The sequence below is a fragment of the Eulemur rufifrons genome, chromosome 15, assembly GCF_041146395.1.
Source record: "Eulemur rufifrons isolate Redbay chromosome 15, OSU_ERuf_1, whole genome shotgun sequence".
In the NCBI taxonomy this organism is placed as follows: Eukaryota; Metazoa; Chordata; class Mammalia; order Primates; family Lemuridae; genus Eulemur; species Eulemur rufifrons.
Window position 1 is genome coordinate 15,311,218 of NC_090997.1, and position 17,090 is coordinate 15,328,307.

Here is a 17,090-nt window from a genome sequence, read left to right on the forward strand (position 1 = left end):
CTTCCTCATCTGTAAAATGGTGATAATAAAACAATTTTTACATCTTTTTTACAGTGTTTTTAAGATTAGACATAATTTATTTAAAGTACCTGAAAAGGAGCAGGCATTTGGTAAATGTTTCTTTTTCCTGGAAAAAATTAAGTGTGTATCATGCTAGATTTTTTTTTAACCTTAACTTATTGGATATTTTCGGAACTTATTTTCTCCATTCAGCATTAGCATATGCCACCATAAAAGGATTGTAAAAAAAAAAAAAAATTGTTCTTGAATGGACCATCATTACAATTGGAATGTTTATCTATTTCTAAAGTGAGTAAGGAGAAGCTTTGCCAAATGAGACTGGGGAAAAGATGTTACGTGTATGAAACATTATCAGACCCTGAAACCTAACAGAAATAAACTAAGAACCTTAAATACTGAGTATAATTTCACTAAGTAGAAAGGAAAGAGTTTTGCATTAAAAATAATTGAGGTAGATGAATATATTACTTATTCCTGGGATAAAGAATAGACTAGTTTGACTCACTCATATAGACAATGTAATTGTGAATTACCAGGAGAGAATGTCAGAGAAGATGCATTAGGGTCAGATTGTAAAAAGCCTTCAGTTTCAAGCTGAGTTTAACTCCCTATTTTGAAAAATTTAATATGAATGGCTGTAGGAGAGAGAAGTCAAACTTCTCAGAATGAGCGATTCTGCACCTTACACCACTAAGCTAGGCCTGAGATACAAAACCAGGATACACAGTAAACTTAATAACTGGGCAAAAGAGATAGAGATCAAACAGTTAACCAGATTTGCTTACTAAGTACTGAGTATCCTTGTTCACACAGGCTAAATTAATTATGGCAAATTCATAGGAACAAGATCAAACTAAGACTAAAGTATATACTTAACTAATGATCGGCATATTCTTATATCCCTCAGGAAAAAAGTCATTTTCCATGATTCCCAGATGTGTAAGTTTATACATTTTTAAGCTTTTTACCTCCATTTAATTAAATGGAATAAAATAATAAAATGATACTAAATAAAAGAATACTACTTTTACTACTATAAATAGAATTTAAAACATCTGTTAAATAGACTTAATTGGAAAATGAAGAAGTTAAATGTAATTCTGAATGTTTCCTTTGTTTTCCTTCACAGACTTAGGGTGAATAACTAATGTTTTATAGCTGGAATCCCTGCTTTATGCTGTAATCCAATGGCAACTTTCTTTAGTTAAGTAGAATGCATCAGAGATAAAGCATTAAAGAAAATGCAAAAGAACTGCCAATTTTTTTTTAGTTCAAATCTCACTCACTATATCCACTGCCTCTGCCTTGTCTCCAAAATCCTTAACCCTTGTCCCATCCCCATTTAGGCATCATATCAAAATTGTACAGTATCACCAATCTTGTGCTGAAACAACGGCTTTATTATTAATATTAGCTTGATCTAGTTTTTCTTACCATGACCAAAAGTCAGAGAGAAATGCTATCAAATTCTACCTAGAATATCATGTTGCTAACATTCAATTGTACTGTTCATAATAGAGAATAAAAGGCAATAAAATCTGTTTTTACTGTATATATTAAGGAATAATTATGTCATTCCAACAATTTTTCACGGGCATGGTGCCTCTTTTAACATACTTGTCCATTATTAAAGTAATATAAAAGCAGTTTTTAACTTTGACAGTAAAAGAAAGATATCTTAGTAAAATTAAATTTTAGGCTGGTATGATTTTTGTATTCTGTATTCTTTCTTCTTATTTAAATGAAAAAATCTTAGTACAAGCCTCACTCACTATTATAGTATAGCCTACATTTTAAAATATGAGTTCTTTGGGAAACTACATTAAAATCTCTCTCACACATACACGCACAATGTTAGACAGTTTTGAACCAAGACTTTTTAAAAAGTTCTTTTAATCCTAATTCTGTTTCCGTATTCCCGTAGAGTTCTGTAGAGTGGCATGTTGGTCGGTCGTGTTAATGTTGCTCCCCGGAATAAGATTCTTATCAACTCCTTCAACCAGACAGTCCCACTTATCAAAATCTTTATGAAGTTCTGAAAAACATAAATGTTAATAAACATATTAAACTTTTGATAGCATTAAACATTTCAGTGCCTCTAGGTCAGCAGTCTCCAACCTTTTTAGCACCAGGGACCGGTTTCATGGAAGACAATTTTTCCATAGACGGGGGTGGCAGGGGAGGTGGAGGTCAGGCGGTGATTTGAGCAATGGGGAGGGGAGCGGCTGTAAATACAAATGAAGCTCCACTTGCTAGCCCACAGCTTGTCCACCTCCTGCTGTGTGCTCCCCCCTTCCCAAGTTTCATGGAAGACAATTTTTCCACAGATGAGGGGCGGGGAGTGGTGGAGCTCTACTACCCGGTCCCTAACAGGCCATGGACCAGTACTGGTCTGCCACCTGGGGGTTGGGGGACAGAATTACAAATTACACAAATTATATAATGATTGTAGAGGCAAGGTGTATTGTGTCAGCTGCCTGCAAATGAGAGAATGGAGGGAGGACCCCAGCTGTCAGAATCCTCCAAGTGGAAGTCCACCCCAGGCTTCATAGAAAGACTACAAGCTTTAACAGATAGACTTGCTTTGTACGATACATAGTCTGTAAAGCAGCACAATGAACTTTCTCAAGTTTTGCTTTCAAATTGATTTACTGCTTTGTTCAACTGTAAACCAACTAGAAACAGTTAAATGGGACTAAAGTTGTGTTAAGATAGAAAATTTTGTCCTGAGATTCCTCCGGTTTATCAAGAAAGAACATTAGTTTCTTACCTAAATGCTTTTGTAAGAATGCCAATGAAGCTTTGTTGCTAAGATCAATAGCTACATTTGAATCTATATCTCCTTTTAATGAAAATATGTATCCAAATATTTTGCCAGTTGCAAAAGTGAAGTCAGCAAAATTCTGATGGACTGAACCCCTAAAAGAGAAATGTAGTATTTAAAAAATCACATTGTTTGATAAAATTATCTTTGTAGTTAGGGTATAGGAAATATACTGGCCTGGTTGGCCTATTTATTCAAAAGCATGGAAATAAAACTTGTAGTTTGATCTCCTTAGATCTATTTGTCCAATTTAAAATCACAATTTTAGTTTATTTTATCTCAAACAAGCAGTACAATTAATCAAAGTGTGTGCCTAAACTATCAACACAGTTTTGCATCTTAATTGTAGCTTGTTTATGCCAGCAGCAAAGAAACCTGGAGAGCAAGTGGTGGTGAAATCATGAAAGGCATTTTCCACAGCTTGTTGAGAATTGAATATTTTTTTCTTTGCAAGAAGTGGTCCAAAGCCTGGAAGAAGTGGTAGTCAGTTGGTGCAAGGTCTGGTGAAAACAGCGGATGACAGAGAGTTTCCAAGGCCACCCTCTGTAATTTGAGCAGCGTTGTTTGTGCCACATGTGGTGGAGCATTGTCTTGCAAGAGGATTGGCCTGTCTCTATTGACTGATCTCAGCTTTTTAATCGCAAGCATCCTCATCATTTTGTCCAATTGGTTGCAGTAGACATCCGCTGTAATCAACTGACCAGGTTTCCTGAAGCTGTAGTGGATAATACCAGTGCTGGACCACCAAACACCATTAGCTTTTTTTGATGAATATTTGGCTTTGGACTGTGTTTCGGCACTTCATCTTTATCCAACCATTGTGCCAAACACTTGTGATGGTCAAAAAGAATCCATTTTTCATCACATGTAACAATTCGGTGTAGAAATGGATCGCCTTTATGTCATGACAGCAAAGAAAGGCAAACTTCAAGATGATTTCTCTTCTGACGCTCATTTGATTCATGTGAAACCCATCTATCCGGCTTCTTTACCTTGCCAATTTGTTTCAAATTGTCCAATATTGTTGGAATAGTAACGTCAAACCTTGCTGCTAATTCATGTGTAGGTTGAGATGGATTCACTTCCACTATAGCTTTCAGTTCATCATTATCCACCTTGGTCTCAGGTCTCCCACGTGACTCATTTTCATGATTAAAATCACTGGAACAGAACTTCTCAAACCATCAACGTATGGTGTATTAGCCACATCATTCTCAAACACTTTGTTGTTATTTTGAGCTGTCTGCACTGCATTGATTCCACGATGGAACTCATATTTGAAAATAATGTGAATTTTTGACGTATCCATGGTTTCACAAAAATTGCTCTAAAAAACATTTGAAAGATAATCACAAGCCAAACCATGCATTTGAAAAAAGTAGAATGTACTTTCACAATAAAAATAAAACAAGAAGTGTCAAAGTGAAATGAAATGTCAGAGATATCAGCTGTCAAACTTAGTACTTAAGGAAACTGGACAGGTAAATACATCGCAGGTCTCAATAGATGATATGACTTTTTTTTTAAAGAGTTCCTAGCCTAGCCTAATGATGAAATACTTCCCCTACAAATGTGTAGGTATGTTCGGGTGTTTAGATAAAAGTAGCATGTGGTATAATGCTACTATCAATTACTAGTGTATGCACTACATACATTAACAGTACTAAAACATTTCCATTTTAAAAAGACTAAGTCTAAATGTACTCAGAAACTGAGATTATCTAATAAGAATTATCTAATATTCTCCTTATTGGAAGTCTAAACAACCAACTCAGCAATTCACTAATGGCTACCAAATGGTATCTGTTGATGTTTATCCAAGTTTCAAGTTTCTGTTTCAGATGATGAAATAAGTCTCTCATACTGACCTGATTGTAATCATTTTTCTTTCTTTATCTGGCAAGTAGCATTGTTCCATTTTTTTGATATTATCTAAATATTGGAACCGTTCAGAGTTGATAAAAAAGAGAGGCTGAGGAATTCTGGAATAGACTTCATCACCCACTGGAAACATCCATGCGTCCAGGGCAATTCCACACCTGCATTTGTTGACAATGAGGAAAGAAGGCTGGTTACACACTAGCCAGCATATAGGACCTTCTAATAATGCGTGGATTAATAGGCATGCACCACACCAGTTTGTTATGGGTTATCTTGCTGGGAGCAAGAGATATTCTACTGCAATGTAGAAAGGAGATATGATTAGCTTTCTAAGGTAGCAGCCCTGCAATTATACAACCATTTTCTTTAGAAGGCCTCTAGGAATTGCAACCTTTAGAAATATATATCCTTAACATTTTTAATTTTATTTTTTAGTTATATTGTTTAAAATAAATTTTAAAATAAGTAATGCTTTCTTGAAAACCATGGGGGTATCTGAAAAAGTGCAATAAATGCAGCATTTTCCCTGTGTTTCCAGAGCTTTGTGCATTCTGTAGTGTATGGATTATTCCTTTTTCAGAGTAACAGTGGACCCATTACTTTACGTTTAGAGGTGCTTCACCTGAAAAACTGTCTGGGTGTTGAAGAAAACATCACTTGAAAATACAACTTTCTTTTTAAGTTTATCCTATGTTTCTCTATCTTTTGCTAAATGGATAAAAGAAGAGAATTCCCTTACATTGAAATACATTTTAAGAAATTCAGGGTGAAATGTCACAAATTGATCCTGCCCACTTTCTACATAGTCAGTTTCTACATGATCTCATCAGTCTGCAATGAAATACTTCACGAAAACAAATGTTGCTACAATTTAGAAAACTGGGGTCTGGTCCTCACTCCTACACAAATAACTGTGTCATTTTAGATTCAGCTCCACCTTAAAAATGGAAGGGGAAAAAAAAAACCAAATTAAAAAAATGTCTGCCTATTGGGGAAGCCTGACAGTACTATAAGATGGCAATGTTATTATTACTATCAGTAGGTCACAGAGCAAACATATATAGAGATTATTTCTAAGGGAAAAATGGTAAGCCCTGAGCAAAAAAGTAAGAATAATGAGGGAAAAGATATAAGGGTAGGGAGAGGTTTTAACAGCAGGAGTAGATGGTTTCTGCCTAGGAAAATTTATATAGAGCACTTGATGCAAGCAAAGGAATAGACTCGAAACTCCAAAGGATCCCTTCTTCACTAAGAATCTGATAAAAAATGATATCTCATATGCATTATCACTGCCTCTCCTCCAATAATTTACTGCCCTCTTGCTTTATCCGTCTTGTTCTCTTACCTGAATCTCTGGTCTTCACTAAGAGCTTGAATAACTGTTGCTCCACCGAAAGAATGTCCAATTATTGCTACTTTTTTCCTATCAATAGAGTCCTATGTGAAAAAACATGATATAAATTCATAACTGTCTCACATGGTGTTAGAAGAATAAACAATTTTGTCAATCATACAATTATTGTTCATTTCATGGGCATGTTTAAGGACCTTGATTTCTTATAAAATAGAACATACACTTACACATATGTATATCTATTATACACCATATATACGTATAAAACATATTTGTATTTATATAACATGTATGTAAAAGTTCAGAAGTAAACTTAATGGTCTTCTTAGTCACCCACACTTGAAACTTTGACATTAATCCTGAGTTCTGCCTCCCCCCACCCCATGATTATTAGCTAGTTCATTCCATGAGTATTTATGGAGCACCTGCTCTGTGCCAGGCACCGCAGTCTCACTTTCAGTGAGCTCACAGGCTATCCGGGAAGAAAGTGATACAATGCTGCAATACAATGCAGGGGTGCCAAGAAGCGCATAGGACAGGTAGCAAACCCAGCCCAGGGGTGGGCAGTGGGATCCATGGAAGCTTCCTGGAGGAGGTGATGTCTAACTGGAGTCTTGAAGATTAGGTGGGAGCTAGTCAAGGGGAAAGGTGTGTCGGGCCAAGGGGACATGTACCAAGGCATGGATACAGGAGAGAGATGGGTGACAGGTAACAAACTCTTCACTGTACCTGGAGAACAGACGTCATCCTCTACTGCCTGCACTCTACATGCCACACACATTTCTGAGTCTCTGCTCATGCTGTCTGTACACTCTGCCTGATATTCTTCCACCCTCTCCCAAATGTTTGTCCAAATCTTTTGACCAACTTTTCAAGATCAAGCTCAAAAACACATAGGAGTCAGCCAAGAAATTATAATACTTCCACTGGAGGTATAAAGTTGAACCAAACAACACTGCCATTTTTGTGGATCACAACTGACTGGTGGCAATTTCATGTACAGTTCAACCTAATACATTCCCCACTGCTGTAATCCTTTTTTTTTTTTTTTTTTTGTAGCCCTTCATCATGTTGTACCTTGCAATATAGCAGATAATCAGACAACAAAGAATAATAAAGAACTACAGGACAAGGGGAAAAAAAGGCCTTTTTTTTTTAAAGCTTACCTTCAGTTGTCCCACATCAAACTCTAAATCTAATACATTCTTCACTGGCTTTCCATGATCAATGTCAAGAATCAAATCGAGAGCTTGGGAACATTCCTTTGCTCTGTGACGTAACTAATAGGATTATTAGAAGAAGGAAACACCAAAGTAAAAAAGTTACAATAATTATTTTAAAATTTGTATAGGAGTTGCATGTGGGAAAAATGGTTGGTTATAAACTGGAAATGTCTAAGTGGTTTGTGATTAGAATACATGCAAGCATAATGACACAGGCATCAGCTTTGCACATCGGTATAGTCTGGTCCAAATCCTGGCCCTGTTGCTTACCTACTGTGTGACTTCAGATGATTTACTTAACCTCTCTGAATTTCCACTTATTGTGTAATAATGCCTACTCCAGTGAAACGTGGGAAGGCTTAAATGCCATAACATACGTAAGGCACCCCGATAATGAAGCAGCCAGTGTGTTTTATGCCACTTAATCATCCCAATAGCCTTGTAAGGTAGATACCGTCATTATTCATTATTTAGTGACAGATAAAACATGGAAGTGCAAAGATGAACTTGTCTAAGATCACCCCTCCGCAAAGCAATGGAGCCAGGATTCAAACGGAAACTTGGATCCCAAGGCCTGTACTCTCAATGCTATTGTATTCCACCTCTCCGAAAAGTAGGATTTTTTTATATTGCCTCTGAAAGGGAATCTATTAGTTTATTTTGTAGCACTTTGGGCATTCTAAAATTCGAGGTTTTAATGCAAGAAAATTCCGAATATTCACTGTTATCACCCAGGATTTTTGTGTTTACCTTTGTTTTGATTATGAACCAGGTATTTCATTAAGGGAATTTTATTACTTAGAGAATCTACGGACAGATCTTTTGGGAATGGGAAATAGGAGAGGTAGCATACCATGCCATACGTAAAATTACATTAGCAAATGTCATCATTTTGTACATGCTTTTAACTCACGAAGCCACTTCTCCTCTCACTGCAATGTACCTGTTTATTTCGTTCAGATTTCACATCATCACCTGATTTTAGGGTTCTAAAGTAGAGCCAGGACTTGTTTCCTATTTCTGCAGCAGACTGGTCCTTGAAGTAGTAAGTTGCAGATGCAGATCCATTTCTATAACACAAGCAAAATTCATTACTTATACATGCTCCCTCCCTTCCTCATCTGGCCCGTGTTCCTCAACTCTACCCTTTGCTCAACTTCCTCTGATCTTTTGACTTCTTTTTCTTCTTCCACTCTACTTTCTTTTTTTTTTTTAATTAAAGAGGACCCAAAGAAAGTTCTAGAAACAAGACCTTATTGTTAATTGTTGAAGAGTTATGGGTAAACTCAGCCCGCTCTATCTGCACGGTTCTGGGAGGCAACGTTAGCCACGTTGAAAACTCACCTTTGGGAACCAAATCCCCATTACTGCCACTTACTAGCTGTGTGACTTGGGGAAAATTACCCTTTCTCACTTTCCTTTTCCTCTTCCTTAGAATAACGAAGATAGTAACCATCTCATAGGATTGTTATGAGACTAAATGAGATGGTGTCTGAAAAATACTTAGCATATAGTACATGGCATGCAATAAAGAGTCTAGAAATGTAAGCTGTTTTTAAAGTCTTAACAATCTAACATGATTTCCTTTTTTTAATGTCATCACAGTTGAAAATTCCATCAACATTTTTTATAAACTTCTTTGAAAGCTAGAGGCATGGTTATAGGCATTCACATTCCCTGTATTTGGCTAAAGAGCCCAGTTATTATCCATCAGGTAACATACCTGTGTTCTACAGCAGCAACTATAAACCCATGAGATGCCAGGTCAATGCCAATAGCAGAATAAATTGTCCTTCAAAACAAAGATAAGGAAGCATTACAACTACGCGTCATGATTACAAGGCTGGGTCCACTAATAAAAGTGGGAGCACGGAGGCCATTACATCCCTGCGGTAGTGTCTTGCAGTAGAGTGGAGAGCTGTGCGTCTCGAGTGGGGGTGGTAATTTACTCCCATAGGGGATATCTGACAATGTCTGGCAATATTTTTATTATCATGAAGCAGGGGAGGGTGCCACTGGCATCTGGTGGGTGGAGGAATGCCATTAAACATCCTATAATGCACAGGACAATCCTCCACAACAAGAGATCATCTGGTCCAAAACGTCAACAGTACTGAGGTTGAGAAACATTGGTGCAGTGATTACAAATACTGCCTTTGAGATTCGGGGGCGTTTCATCTTAGTTCTGCCACTTGCCAGAGATATGATTTCATGTAATTACTGAATTTTTGTCATCATCTGTAAAATGGGGATAAGAATAAATCCTTCTACTTTAGGATAGTTGTGAAGTTTTGATAAGATATAATAATATATGTAGGAAAGCAATACAGCATGGTAGTTAAGAGAATGGGGCCTGCAGTCTGACCACTGAGTTTGAATCCTGGTTCCACCACTTATTAGCTGTGTACCTTGGATACGTCCTTCTCTTTTCTCTGCCTTGGTTCCTTGTCCGTAAAAAGGTGATGCTATAATAGTGTGGTACCTCACAGGTAAGGATCAAGTAAGTTAATACATCTTCAGTGCTTATAGCTATATCTGAAGCAGGGTGAATATGTGACACATGAGCTGTTATTTAAATGACTGGATTGGGTGCAATGGTTAAAAAATCATGTGCTAAGCAACTGCATTTATACCCCCTTCTATGTCTTCATTCTACACAATCTTCTCATATCGTGGAAATACCCGTAGAGAATAAAAAGGAAGTGGCTAGGAATCATGTCTTCTGCTGAAGACACAGGACATCTTCAGAAGGGGGAAATGGTCTAGCGTAGGGATCAGCAAACTTTTTCTGTCAAAACCAGAGAGCAAATATTTCCAGCTTTGTGGGCCATACGGTCTTTGTCACAACTACTCAACTCTGCCATTGTAGCACAAAAGTAGCCATAGACAAAGTAAAAAATGAATGGGTGTAGCTATGTTTCAGTAAAATTTATTTACAGAAATAGGCAGAGGACTGTATTTGGCTTTTGGAGTCTAATTTGCCAATCACTAGTGTAGTAGAAATCAAGTAAGTAGCTGCACTACAGTTAAAGTGCTGTAGATAATTCTTTATTGCAGGTGCTCTCCCACTTCTTCCCAGCTAAAAGCCACCTTTTGTTTTCTGAAGGTCTTACAATCTCCTGAGGTAGAGGAAGGGGGGACAGTTAGAGGACGGTAGAAATGGAGAGGGTGTTTTTGTCATGGAAATGGCTACTCAGATACACGCTACAGAGAGCACAGCTTACTAAACGCCCCATCCCTCCCTGCCCGTCCTGATCCATCACCACGTCCGAGTGGAAGCCAAGCTTCCTGTGAGCTGCTCCCTGTGACTTGGCACAGCCTGGGTCCTAACGTAGGCCCGTTCCTGTGAGAGGCAGGACTCCTGACAAGCAACTTGGGGTCAAGCATTCCCTCCACCGGCCCCCCAATCTTTCTGAGAACTGTGCTGCAGTCTGACTATTCTTCCCCAGTCTGTCTCCCTTCCCCGTCTCCTTTGCAGGCGTCCAACCTGCGTCCTGGTCTGAGAGCTCTCCCCATCCTTTCCTGCTCCTTCTCCTCCATCCATGCAGAGCTATTTCTCTCCATAAATGGCTTTCACAGATAATCCAATCTTGGTGTCCATTTTCTGGACAACCTGAACTGCACAGAGGATGGTTTTGAGAGCATGAATATTATAATACAGAAGAACAACAAGCAAAACTGCATCGCCCTCTCTTCTCTGCAGTGAGGCTAATCCCTAAGAGCTGGTAGGAGGGAAAAATCTACTTGACAAGACAGGGCTAAGGTCGACCAATAGACCACAGTGAATTATTGAGGAATCTCAACTCCTCCAGGACAAAGGCCAGCATGACATTCTAAAATCTGCTATTCCTTTTTTGAAAAAAAAAAAAAAAATAGCCATTGATCCCTAGGAAGCTAACATTGTCCAACCTCTCAAACATTACCTGAATGCTCCAAGACCATGAGAAAAAACAATTAGTGGATATTTTTCACCAGTCCTCAGAGGGGAATTCCAGTTTGCAGGGGTTGTCATTGAACCTAGACAACAGTGGGTGGTTACAGTTAGTGTTTTCTCAGGCTTGAATGTTGCTAATTTAACTTACATCTCCTTTAGCATAAAGTCCTGAACCATGGAATTTATATCCATGTTTTATGGATTCATAGTAAATTCATTCAAAAGTCTGCTACTAGATACCCACCAATCATGCATTCTTTCCTCAGACAGAAAGATCGTTAATTATCAGTTCTTCAGACTGAGGGATCGTTATCAGTTCCCACTGCCAGCTCTGCACTTAAGGTGAGAGATTTTTCTACTTACGGTTGTATCCACAAAGGCTACTACTATTACCATTCCCAGGTTTTGGAAAAAGTTTAGAGGGAGTATTCTGAAACCAAACTACCCAGTAAACCTCAGGAATGTTACACTGAGAGCCCGAATCTGAGAATCAGAGGTTCCTCTCATTATGATTTGGTTGTGATCCAGTGGAAGGTGGAGAAACCACTGACTTCATACTAAAGTGTGGCCTTGGATGCAGCTCAATCACTTACTAGCTAGTGACCTTGGCCAAGTTACTCACACCATCTGAGCTGCAGAACCCTCTTCTGCAAAACTGAGGAAATGATAGTTATTTCATAGGGTTTTTGTGGGAGTTTTATTTAATTGGGTAGTATATGTAAAGCACCTATCCGGTCACATTGTAAGAGGCTCAAAAATGGGAAGATACTGTCTTCTCTTCCTTCACTTCTTCCCAATTATTGTCCTCATTATTATTAACAATTACTCGTGTTTCACTTTCCCATCCAGAAAATGGAGATGTGGTCATGAAGACAGAATGTGACAATTGCTATGGAAGTGCTTTATAAGTTGTTCAGCACCCTAAAGATGTGTAGTTATGATATTTTCATCATTTCTTTTATAAAGTGGTTTTTAAGAAAACTCTAAGGAGATGTTTATAAGGAATCTCCAAAGTTGTAGGCAGTTTTGAAGGAGAAATTTGAAGACACAGGTAACATCAGCCCAACACTAGTGTCTGGTGCAACACACAAGGAAGGAAAAGTCTGTATTAGGATACAAAGTAGGTGATGAAGTCACATCAAACTGTCTTAGTGAGAGAGGCTGGTCCCTCAGGGGTAGGTGATGGGAATGAGAGGAGAGTCTCTCCATTTATGACAAGTAAGAAATTAGCTTTGTCTCCTTTGTTTTGGATCTGGAGAGTTATGGAGGCTTCTCTTTCCTTTCTCTTTGTGTCTGACTTTAGCACATAGCGTGCAGGGTAGTGGTCACCCCAGAGAACCTCACACATTCTCGCTCCCCCCACGGGATGCAGGAAGGAAAACTAAAGAGCAGCCAGGGGAAGATGTTAGAGCCAGTCTGATGTTCTCAGCCACTCCCATCACATGAAGAATGGATAAAATGAGAATTCTTGATTCTGTTATCATTGCTCAGGCTTTTAAGAAATACTTTCCTTGCCATCGTAGGAGAAATTTAGACTGCAGAAAATCTACTTTGGTCTTACTTGCCTGAAATTTTTGTTGTTTTCAAGGTTTTCTTATATACTAGAGCCTACAAAGTAGAATCAACAGAAATCTTACCAAATAAGAAGGCCAAAATTTTGCCCATAAGCCAATGTGTTCCAAGAAATTTACTAAGACCAAAAAAATATTCTTTGTTTGGGATCCACGGGGTGTTAAGGCGATCATCATCTTGAGATGGATAATACAAACGCAAGAAGGTGCCCTGTGGAGGAAAGAAATGAATGTACTTTCAGTAAAGTTTCTTCTCAAACATATTCCAGCAACTATTTTGCATATTTCATTAGTGGGGACCCAAATACCGCTGTTGTTCACAAAGAGATGTAGAAACTTTATAAGCTGCTGTGCTGATGGAATGCGGTCATGAAAGAAGACAGAAATAAAACAATATGCTTTCTCAGCGAAAAGAAAATGGAAGCAGGCTGGCTTCGGCCATTAAGGAAGGGGAAGATGAAGATAGTTTATAGATGACTCATTCAGACAACAGCAAAGACTTGGGGAATGCCTTCATAAGAAACAAGCAAATGGCAAACGGAGTTATTCTCAGGTGGGGGCAAGGTCGGGTTTCAACACCTTCCGGTGGGCTGTAGCTACAGTCCACATTGAACTGTGAGGGTAAGTGGTCTTAATCAAAGCATTACCTCTTTAGTGTGATTGAACATCAAGTCTGTACAACCAACAGAATAAGGTCCATTTCCTCTGGGGATTTTAGTTTGGCCACAGCTTGCTGCAGCCATCAGGCCTTGTATTTTATTGATCCATGCTGAAAAATAGGCAAATGTTACCTTATTTGTCACCTGTTACACTCCAGATTTTAATATGCAAAGGAATTCCAAGGGAACCAAGTTACTGCCCATAGTTCCTGGCCTCCTTCATGTCTTAACTTTACTGGTAAAATACACAATAATTACTGAGGGCCTGCTGGGTGCAAAGCACTGTGTGGGGGTTTGGAAGGTACAAAGCTAGAGGTAGACGTAGGCCTTTTCCCAAGAGGCCTAGGAGTATTACCTCCTGATACTTACAGCCTTGCCCTCAGCTTCTACGTCTACCTAGAGTATTAAAGATGACTTCCCAACTCTGCTTTTTTCAAACATGAACTTTATCTCACATTTCAGATTTGTGTTAACAACTTCTTACTGGGTATGTCCACCTGATGTCCCTCCCACAGAAATGTCAAAGCCAAAGGTCCAAAATGAAGCTAAATGTCCCCTTCCCAACTCCTCCTCCTCGCCCTCCAACCACACAGCCTGCAACTCAAGGGTCCCCCATCTCCTGCGTCCCACGCCAGACCCCTGGGAATCATCCTACCTTTCTCAGTAGCCCCCTACATTCAACCAAGTCTCCATTTCTAACGTTTCTTTTTAGCTTAGAATTATCTCCCCAATGTATCTGTGACCTTGTAGCTCAAATGTCTCATTTTCACCCTCACTGTCTCTTGACCAGGCAGTTGCCATCTCTACTAATGGTCCTATCCACCTTGGCTCTTGGCCCCTTCAAACACATCCTTTAAAGCACAAATCTCACCAGGCAATTATTAATAAAATCCTTCAATGGCCTCCTATCAGCAGGTGGTTTTACTTGGAGGGGGAATGTATTGGAATCTTTTTAGAGGGCAGTTTATAGGAGGTATTGAAGTCTACACGTGCCTTCCTAAGCAAATACTCTGCTCCTTGAGGCACAAATGTGACCTATCCTTCCAGCAGGGGTGGAAACATGTTGAGGCTCACAGGTGTACAGGTTAAATCTCAAGTTCCTGGGCGCTGTAGGAAAGGCCCTCTGTGATGTCGACATCCATTGTCTCAGACTCTTCTGTCTCTTCCCCCTAAGTTATCCCCCTCCTGTGCTAGAGCACTCCTGAGCTACACACTGGGCTGTGTGATGCCTCTGCACCTTTGTGAATGTCACTACCTGTGCTTAAAATCCCCTGGGCCAACTCCTATTCAACCTGTAACACCTCGATCGAATGTCCTGTCTTCTCTGAAGCCTTCCCCAATTCCCCAGATAAACATAATTATTTCATCCTCAGTAGCACACAGATTCCCCGTATATACATTTTTATCATTCTTCTTATCACATTATATTAAAATTATGTATCTCCATGCTGCCTCCTACACTAGGCTATTTCTTTCTTTTTTTTTTTTTTTGACTTAACACATTTTTCCATCTTTTGTTTAAACACAGGCTATTTCTTAAGAGCCATGTCCATGTCTTTGTATCCTCTGATTTTAACAGAGTGTTTGGCACCTATTCAGTGCTCAATAAATATTTGTGAAAATGAGCTGAACTAACTGAACTGCCACTGGTCTCTCCTGTTCTCTCAAACCTTTTGTCACACGCAGTCTTTTATCACCCATTCCTGAAACTCTCTCTGGTACCAAAACCCCTCCACACACCGGCAGTTTATCTGTTCTCTTCCTCTCTAAACCCCAGTCGAATCCAAATTTAATGTCAAGATATTGAGCCCAAATATCAATGTATCCGGACTCTCATTTTTCTTGATACGTTCAGCTTGCCCACCCCTTCCTTCTATTGGAAGGTGGGGGGTTCTTACTCTGCTGGACAGACTCTTGTGTTTTCCATCACACTCTGCCTCTGCCAGTCAGACTCCAGGAGCTGCGTTAGGTATGACACCTGAATCAATATTGTGGGCATTGCCCAGAAAGGTTTCGAGTCACGGGAAGAAGCCTATTTACATCCTCCACGTTGGTGACTCATGTGTGAAGCACCTGCCCATGATGAAACCTGTCAATGCATAAGGCCTCACTACTCAGCTGGTCCACGGACCAGCACCACTGGCACCACCGGGAGCTTGGAAATGCAGGCTCTCAGGCCTCACTCCAATTCCACTCCAAGTCAGAAAAGGTGCACCCATTAAAGTTTAAGAAACATTGGGCTGAAGTACCAAACCACCTGGCCTGACACACAGGTTGGTAATCCATGCTCAAATGGTAGGAAGTAGTTCCAGGAAGGCAGGTGGTGTTGGATTCAGGTAAGTCTATTTCAGCTATTGGATATTGGGAATTGGACCCTGGGTATTGGATCCAGGTGAGTCTATTTCAGGTATTGGCTACTGGGTATTGGACCCTGGGTATTGGATACAGGTGAGTCTATTTCAGGTGTATTGGAGCCAGGTGAGTTTATTTCAGGTGTACTTCTTAGAAGCCTACTCTGGCCTAGGCAATTTACTCCCCTCTCTGATCTTCATTTATAAAATGGGACAGTTGTAAGGGTGAAATGTTAATGAAGATCAAGTACCTGGCACAGAAAGGTACACATAAAAGGCAGACAACTGATATTATTTATCCATTCCCCAGAGTTAGTTAACTCTTGCTAGCCAAATTCACAATGAATTCCTCAGAGGAGTTTTAGCAGATCTAATCTGGAACATACCACTTTCCCTTCCAGCAAATTCAAACTTCAAGGTACTTCCCCAGAGACCTTTTTATTTTTAAACTTTACCTGTAAGGGGAACATTTCAGGGTCCCGACTTGTCCTCATTATTAAGTAGAAGATATTGTTTCCTCATTGGATCCCAATATCCTAAATTGTAATCTTCTCATACCACCCTCCACTACTAACCAGGACCATGCCTTTTGATCCAGACCCCTGCCTCTTCTCCCCTTTGTGGAGGCAGGTTTTGAGGCTGCCTTGGCGTGAACTCCAGGGCAGTTGTGCTAGGGTAGGAGGGGGTTAGAAAGTGAGGGACAGCAGGGTGGCACTGAGGAGGTTCTCCACGGTGATTGCAAGCTGAGCTTGTGTCTCAAAACATCGCATCCCGGTCTGTCCTGCAGTCATGATATTGAAGAATACAGGTGCTTCTTCAGTTTTAGCTAAAATGAGGAAAAGCGTGGCCCTCTTCTCTACTCCAGGGGACCAGAGGGTTTCCATGAACATTTCTTAAGAGGACTTGTTTAAAGAAGTACAGACGTGCAGCTTCTCTGGGGCTACTTGGAGTCTGGTGACCAAGCAGCTGCTTAAGCCTTGAACAAATAAATATACCTCTTACCTGATGACTTAATATGGGCAACAGGATTTAGGTCTTGCCAGTCAAAAGGATGAACCAGTGCAAGGCAGCTGCAGAGGCAGAAAAGCGCATGCAATTTGGGTGCCACCATTTTGGGAGCTGAGCAGTGGTTTCAGCTTAATCTCCTTCAAAGCAGATGGTTAAAAGAAAAAAAAAAAACATGCAATGAAGACGACTTAAACAGTCTGGCAAATCAGAGAAGCAGAAGTACTAGTAACATTTGGAAAACAATGAAACATGCATTTTCTGGGC

The 17,090-nt window shown here is 39.6% G+C and overlaps 1 protein-coding gene across 5 annotated transcripts in view; it reads right to left on the reverse strand.

Moving 5' to 3' along the window:
* Window positions 1-1,338: 1,338 nt before the first annotated feature.
* The window catches only part of PLA2G7 (phospholipase A2 group VII), a 32,449-nt gene continuing 16,697 nt past the window's right edge, over window positions 1,339-17,090 (reverse strand). For 4 of the 5 annotated variants that reach the window (XM_069487282.1, XM_069487281.1, XM_069487280.1 and 1 more), the window contains 11 exons: window positions 16,821-16,963; window positions 13,456-13,577; window positions 12,875-13,019; window positions 11,227-11,320; window positions 9,027-9,095; window positions 8,247-8,373; window positions 7,247-7,360; window positions 6,072-6,163; window positions 4,714-4,884; window positions 2,792-2,940; window positions 1,341-2,056 (listed from right to left, as the gene is read on the reverse strand). In XM_069487282.1, the coding sequence (XP_069343383.1) occupies window positions 1,920-2,056; window positions 2,792-2,940; window positions 4,714-4,884; window positions 6,072-6,163; window positions 7,247-7,360; window positions 8,247-8,373; window positions 9,027-9,095; window positions 11,227-11,320; window positions 12,875-13,019; window positions 13,456-13,577; window positions 16,821-16,929 (1,329 nt within the window). In that variant the 5' untranslated portion in view covers window positions 16,930-16,963 and the 3' untranslated portion in view covers window positions 1,341-1,919. Of the gene's footprint in view, window positions 2,057-2,791; window positions 2,941-4,713; window positions 4,885-6,071; window positions 6,164-7,246; window positions 7,361-8,246; window positions 8,374-9,026; window positions 9,096-11,226; window positions 11,321-12,874; window positions 13,020-13,455; window positions 13,578-16,820; window positions 16,964-17,090 lie in introns of all 5 variants that reach the window. The other variant, XM_069487283.1, reaches the window with a different exon arrangement.